General features: G+C 38.0%; 1 protein-coding gene across 1 annotated transcript; it reads right to left on the bottom strand.

The window, feature by feature from the left end:
* Positions 1-2034: 2034 nt before the first annotated feature.
* Positions 2035-5514, bottom strand: LOC114731534 (DELLA protein GAIP-B-like). The gene has a single exon (XM_028918736.1). It carries the CDS (start codon positions 5175-5177, stop codon positions 3336-3338), a length of 1842 nt encoding a protein of 613 aa, XP_028774569.1. The 5' UTR covers positions 5178-5514; the 3' UTR covers positions 2035-3335.
* Positions 5515-7485: the final 1971 nt, after the last annotated feature.

The raw sequence follows: 7485 nt of genomic DNA, 5'->3' as shown, positions 1-7485 counted from the left end.
TCCGCCGCATTAGCAAATACATGCGGCCTTCCAATCTCATATTTCTTATTCACCAACCATCACCTCACATTTCAATTTTCTTTAACTTAAATTCAAATATTTCTGATTCTGATTCCCGACATATAAAAGAGAAACGTATGAAAATGAAAATGTGTAGAAATCTATCTCTTCTCTTTCAAGACAATTTTGGTACAATTTTTAAATATTTTATGAATATTTATCTTTGAGAAATCCGAATGAATGTCATAGCTTCCTCTCATTTAAGAAACTGCAAATTAATTATTGTTGACCGTAACTCTAAAATTCATACACTTTGTTCCTTGATCCCAAAAAAATATACCTTGGAACCCGTACTTCTGCTTTGACTTGGCTTCTTTTACTTCCACTCACTTCTGATTCATCTTCAAATGATTTATCAACTTTTTTCTTTTTCTTTAAATTAATCCTCTTCTTATTAACAGAACTGAACAACTACTCCTGCTTTAGAAGGCGATCCATTTTCTTTTTCTTTTTGACCTTTTAATGCTTTCTTTTAAAACCGCAGTTTAAGTGTATAACTGAAAGAGACCTCATCGACTTTCTCTGGCTGCTTGAAAAGGATATGCGAATTAAATAAAAGGTGAATAACAAAAGTATGGGCCTCATGTGGGCCATTGATTTTGATGTGTAAGCATGAAAGAAGGATCTACATTATTCAAGTGGACAAGTTGGTCTCAATTTTTTCTTGTTGAGAAAAATATCAAACTCAAACGATATATGAACTGGGAGAAGAACAACAGAAAAGGTTAGGGAAATATTTCGATACCGGCTGTTAAATTCAAATTCAAGAAACTTATCTTTACAAAAATTCACAGTCATTTGTATTTGATTATTGATTGGAAAAGAAGACCCCTGAGTTGCAGAGAAAAAATAGGAAAAAACGACTTATCATGTTGAAAATCATGACTAAGAGTTGGTATCATGCTAAATAAATTATTTTCAAGCAACAAAAATTGTGACTGAAATCTTCAACATTTCTTTAGGAAATTGATAATGTCCACCGACAACATTTGAGTTTGAGATCGTATTAAGAACTTAATTCACCAAAAAAAAACCAATTATTAGCTATAAAAAACTTAATACTGCTAATCCATGACTTTTCTCCATTATAACACACAAGTGATCCTTCGCATTAACTTGACCGTATTTGCAAGAACTTATTTTATTAATCTATTAAGGTAGGTGGCCAAAAAATTAATTTAGATGATATTGGAAGATGGTCCAATACGCAGAGATGAATATGGATGTTTCATGTGTGTGTGGTGGTACATATACACACATATTTCATGTATTCATTTTATTCAATTCAATAATCCAATGGCCTGCCCTCCCAAACACTAATTATATTTAATGCCTCCTCCTATCTGTATTGACATATGCTGATGAATCACTCTCTCTTGGTTCTTCTAATTGTTTCTTCTCACCTTTTATTTATCTATATAGCATCGGCATTCTGGGATGTGCCACCTTAATGCTTTTAACATGTTGCTGTCATCACTCTATTATTGTTCCTTTTTTTCCTTCCTCTTTTAATATCCACATAAAGAATGGGTCAATCAAATGAGATATTTGGTTGTTGAGGATCAATTCAGGAATAAACTGAAAATATTCTCCGTCTTGTGATCATCCTAGGTGGCCTTATTTTTATTGTGTTCCAAATTCATTTAGTAATATTGGTGTTCAATATCTGATAGGATTAAAAAGAAATACGGGTTAATTAATGGAGACACAAGCAAGTTAATCTAGACTCTTTTTATTGTTAATATCACTGTTGTTGTTGTACTAAGAAATAAGGAGATGTTTCAATGAATACACGTTTGCTGCTTAGATTCCAAGACATTACCACAGAGTTTGCATTTGCATTTGAGAAAGCTAATGTTGTTTATTATTAATGTTTCGGTAATTGTGGATCATAGGGAATTGCAGATGCAAGTTGCCAGAGTTTTGAGGATTTAAAAAATTTGGGGAAACAGGATCTGTGAGGAGGACAAGAAAAACATGGAGGATCTTATATTAATTATCTGCACCTCCTGGCAAGTACAATCATGGTTATCAACAAGTAAAATAAAAAGAATAAACCAACTAGGAAGATCAAGATTCTTGCTTTGACCAATGATCTGGATGCTGCTTCATCTTTGAGTATCTTTCACGGTTTTACATGCTCTTTTTTATTACAAAAATCACATCTTTTGGAGATAGATGAGACATGGCATTATCTCTTCAGCATGCAGGGGGAAGAAGATGAGAAATGAACCAGAAGACTGCAGGTTGGAACCAAGTAAAGAAAGGAAAAGGTATAAACTTTATGCGTAGTTATTTCAAATTTTATGGGAATGTGTCACGGTTTCAAAGGGGATGGATCCAAAGCGTGCAGAAAATACAGAATCTGAAATGAACCCGGAAACTGAAAAACGGAAACTGAGAGTTGGAAAAGGAAAAGATTGAGTAGAAGAAACCACGAACAGTGAATAGCAATATGATTGAGAGAGAGAGTGAAAGAGAGCCCTAAAAAGTGCAACTTTTTCAACTGGGAAAGCACCATGAACCATAAAGATCTTGACATTATACGGCTTAGGTAATCCCTTTTTTTAAATTTTATTTTCACTTTCTGGTGATTGTGCTTTCCCCAGGACATTAAAGAGGATGCTGTTTTATCACACTAAATTTGCATAACACTGAAACAGTCCCATTCCATCAACCACATCGATGGCATTGGTTGCATCAAACTCAGTCTCTTTCTTGAAAGGGAAGCCCGCTTTCCCTGCGCTCGCTTATGCAGATCAGCTAGCACCACATTCTCCATTTTGGCAAATTAACAACTTGCATGCACAAGATTAATTGTGACGAATAAGTTTATCATGATTTACCATTCATCATTTCCCTTCTGCATTCATCATTAAATGGCCCCATAAGAAAAAAGATTACATTTATTAGCAGCGAGCTATTTATATCAAGAGATAAATACAGCATCAGCCCTAGTTTTGGATTCAACCCTGAAAAATAACAAGAGATTCCAGTCCAACCCAAAAAAGGAAACAAAACTGGTAAAAGAACCCTAAGCAGAAAGGGGAATGGAATTGTAACAGAGTGAGAGAGAGGAAAAAGAAAGGCAAGGGGGGAAGGCATAGACATTGGTGGGTCTCAGCCTCTCAGCGAATAGCTGTACAAACAGCTCAGCATCACACTGCACCCTCTTCCCCACAATCGCTTTCTTTTCTTTCGGAAAAAAATTGGGAATTTCGGAAAGTAAAAAGGACCCAACTCGCTGAGTCAACTCAGCGAACAGCCCCCGGTTTCTAGGCGAGTCGCCAGGCCGATGTAGCGATCAATGGCCGAGTATGCCAACCCAGCATCAGACAACCGCCGTTTTCTTCTACTCTGTAACCATCTCCACCGGCGAAGAGAGCCAGAAGCATGCTTGCTTGCTTAAAAGCGTTAGAGCCCAGGTGAACCGGAGCGAACCCGGCAGAACCCAACCGGTTCCTCCACTGACTCAGTGTCTCGTGCCTCTCAATGCGGTCCACTCCTTCACAGGCGACCACGTTACAGATTTGCTTCCCCAGATACACCTCCGACATGATCTTATCCTGAGTGTCCACGGATCCCTCCAACGAGTCGAACAGGGTCGAGTAATAGTGTAGTGACTCGGTGAACCGGTCCAGAAACCCCGGTCCGTTGTGGTTCGCTTCTTGCTCTACAACAGTGACTATTTCCGGCTTCATCTGCTTCACCACCGATAACACCTTCTCGATCGCTCCGGGTCGGGCCAACAATTTGTGAAGCTCGAACACCGAGTTAACAGCCACAGACTCAACTTCACTCGGTCTCAGGTCGAGCATAGAAGCATCTAGATCAGCTAAACTGTTCGCAACAAACCCTCTGTACTCAAATTCAACATGAATAGTTTCTGCTAGCTGAGCGAGTTTCCAACCCACTTCCTGGAGGTGATCTGAGTTATCCGGAGCGGGTGGTCCAATTCCTGTTAACCGGAACGCCGGTGGACCGCCAGGTCGGAGAGCCAGTGCTTGCATGAGAGCCGGCCACTGCATCCCTTGATTCATGCTGAAATCGATGACATGAACTCGCCTTTTGCCTTCAAAAGCTTCGAGGATGGCTTGGTTAGCTGTGAAATGGGCGAATTTGAGGTATGGACAGGTCTCGTAGAAGTGAATCTGAAGCATGTCGGAAAGAGAATGATCGAGGGGGTTTTCTGGGTAAAGCCGATATATACGGCGAGCAAGCGCTTCCGCGAAGTAGGTCGCAACCTTACGCATAGCTCCGGCCTGAGACACCGCGAGGAATCCGATCTGTTTGACCAGAGCTTCTGCGAGAGAAAAATTGTTCTGGTGTACGGCATCCGCGCAAGCCATCAATGCATGAACGAGTCGAATTCCGTTTTCTTGCGAATCGACGAGGACGACAGGACGAGTTGACTCGTTGGGTAAGGTATAAGACCCCAGAGGGGAGGACGAGAACAATGCAGGGTTGAACGCAGAAGAAGAGGGTTTCAAACGTTTGCTTTCTCGGGAAGGAGATTCGAGCTGCTGCTGGTGCTGGGTTTGAGTCTGACTGCTGTAGATAGCTTTGCCTGCAATAGCCTTGAGATCATAATCTGAGGAAGATGCGTCTTCGAAGATTAAGCTATCTTGGTGCTTATGCAGAGGATTCAAATGCTGCTGCGGGCTATGGTCAGTGAAATCAATGGAGGTAATAGTTGATGATTCCGCCGGAGCCAAGAAGGCAGAATCATCAGCCGGGGGAGGAGGAGGCGGAGGGAGCCGTGGCGCAGAGGCGGCGCCGGCGACGGCAGTCAAAGAGTCGAAATTAGGAGATGGGTTGAGCTCAGAAAGCACGCTTTCAAGCCAGGTAGAGAGATCAGAAGGGTTGTAATGAACAGTTTCGGAGGAGAGTTGAGAGATACCGCCCTGAACATTACCCATGGCTTCTTCAAGCTGTTCAAGCTTCTGGGCAACATCGGCCATGTCCGACGCCCTTACCTTGTAGCCGAGGACGGCGAGAAGCTCGTCCATGCCACCATCTTGGGCCTCATCTTCCCATAGCGTTGATTTGCCGCTAGAGCTGGCGGTCATGAAGGAGTCGCCCGGGTTGGGACAAAGCTGATGATGCTCTCTTTTCATGGCTGGTTGCTTTTCCTCGTGATTTGGGGCTGAAGATTTAGTTTCAGATTCAAAGGGGGGTTTTGGCGATTGAGAGTGATTTCCCTTCCTTCGATTAGCGGGTGCGCTCAGAAACCCAGAGGGTGAGGATGGAGATGAGGCAGTCGCTATGAATGGTGAAGAATCTGAGCATTGGGGATTGGGGCTCTGTTGCTCTTTGGCATGGTTTTTTCACCACTACTAGTACTGCAAATTCCTCTCAACAGCAAATAGGAATAATTTGAAATCCACAAAATATATCAAATCTAAAGTATAAAAATTAATATTATATATGTCACAGAAAAAAGAAATGAGAATGCTATTTGAAAACGCTCGTGATCAGGCGCGACCTCCTATGAACCCATCAGGTAAACAATAACAACAACAGCGTCAGCTCAAACAGATAAGATCCAAATGATGCATTTTTGGGTTTTTGTTTTTTTTTTTTCCTTTTTAACTTTTACCCTATGCACACTTGTATGAGTTGGAAAAATTGGATGATGAGGTATTTTCTTGGTTACCATGAGGTGACCAATTGAGGGATTTCATTTATTTTGTAGTGTAGCTTGATTGAGGCCAGAGTCCAGAGTCACTGCGAAGAATGTACCTTTGGCATTAAAATTACAAATTTATTAGCTGCACTTGGTGTGGCCTATTTGATACATTTGGGTGTAACGAGCCAACGATAGTGCCATTTGAGTGTCATTTTATGTAGTAGTCTATAACTTATTTCATATAGTGCGTGCATAGATATTGAAATCTAGTTCACAATTATAGATAATTCTACTCCCATTCTTAATATGGGAATGAGTTTGACATTCAATTTGATTCTAAATATAATACTATTTTCGGTCCTAAATATAAGAGCTAGTTGACTAATTTGAATAGATTAAAAAAATAAGTTAAATTAGTTATCTGTAATAAATATGTGTTGTCTTTTCTAAAATATCTTTGCTCATCAGGTTTATTTATTAGAATCCCATTGTTAAAAAATTATCTTGAAAATAAATAAATAAATATGAGAGAGAAAGTGGATTGTGATCTTATATTTAGAATTAAAATAAAAATCAAACAGGGTCTTATATTAAAGGCCAGATATAGTATCTTAATTCATTTTATCTCTCATTTTTATCTTTTTTTTCCTAAAGTAATTATTGTAATAGTCATATATGTTAAATATTTCATTAAATGATAGTTCTAAGTAATACGTATGATTAGTAATGACATTTTAAAAAAAACAACACATATTTATAACAGACAACCAACATAACTAATGTTCTTAATTTATTCAAATTATTAGTCAACTAACTTTTATATTATGGGCCAGAAATAATATAAAAGGTTTGATATAAAATATTTCATAAAATATACTATTCATGAATCACAAATAGATTAGCCCGTGTTGAATTTCTCTCTTTCATGTTATTGCATGAGTGCACCGTCTAATTATTATTTGGATTTGAAAGTAGTTTCTTGTATTATTTTAATTCAAGGATTCCATATAACGCAGGCTGAAAGGGATACTAAGTTTAACCCGTGATAAAGTCTCGTTTTTCTCTAGGGATTATATGCATTTTTTCTTATTGATAGTCTAATATCTTTTTCATATTCATTTCAATTTATAAGTCAATTATATAAATAAATAGAAACTATCACTATATTATTTCACACGATGATTAGTTTATTATATAACAAGAAATTTTTTAATATTTGAATTGTGCCCTCGAGTTACAAAGCTACAATATTACTTTTAATCTAGAGAAAGTTCTGAATTTGATAGTCACATATGAGCCGATACCGTGTGTTTTTCAAAATAATTTTTATAGATGGTAAATGTGAAATTTTAAGCATAATGTGCACTAAGCACCCAATTTTTTTAATGGTGTAATTTTATTGAGTTTTTTATATTATTTTACTTATGATCTTTTAATTTGGCACAATCAACATATAATTGTATCAATAAAAAGATCATAGGTAGAATTGTAACATTACAAAAGATTGGGGCGATATGTGCAGTTAAAAAATAAGATTAATATTAAAATCACACATTTACCCTTTTATAAATACAACATCAATTAGCAATAATATGAGGCTTTCGCTGATACTGCTAAAAATGCTCGTGGCCGAGCAGCAGTTGATTCGTGATTGAGGGTGACAAATATGAGAAGCATCCATAAAAGTCGTAGCTGATGAAAATAAATAAGGCGCAGAATCGATAATTAAGGTGTAATTAAGTCAAAGCAATCGATCATTAATCATTCCCCCCACTTTACTCCTCCTGATGATCTGT

This window comes from Neltuma alba, unplaced genomic scaffold (assembly GCF_004799145.2).
Source record: "Neltuma alba isolate B1F8T4 unplaced genomic scaffold, ASM479914v2 tig00002534_pilon, whole genome shotgun sequence".
In the NCBI taxonomy this organism is placed as follows: Eukaryota; Viridiplantae; Streptophyta; class Magnoliopsida; order Fabales; family Fabaceae; genus Neltuma; species Neltuma alba.
The sequence above is the reverse complement of the archived record's forward strand: the minus strand, read 5'-3'. Positions and strand labels throughout refer to the sequence as shown.

Excerpts from the sequence above, each read along its gene's own strand:
- LOC114731534 (XM_028918736.1), bottom strand. The coding sequence starts at position 5,177 with ATGAAAAGAGAGCATCATCAGCTTTGTCCCAACCCGGGCGACTCCTTC.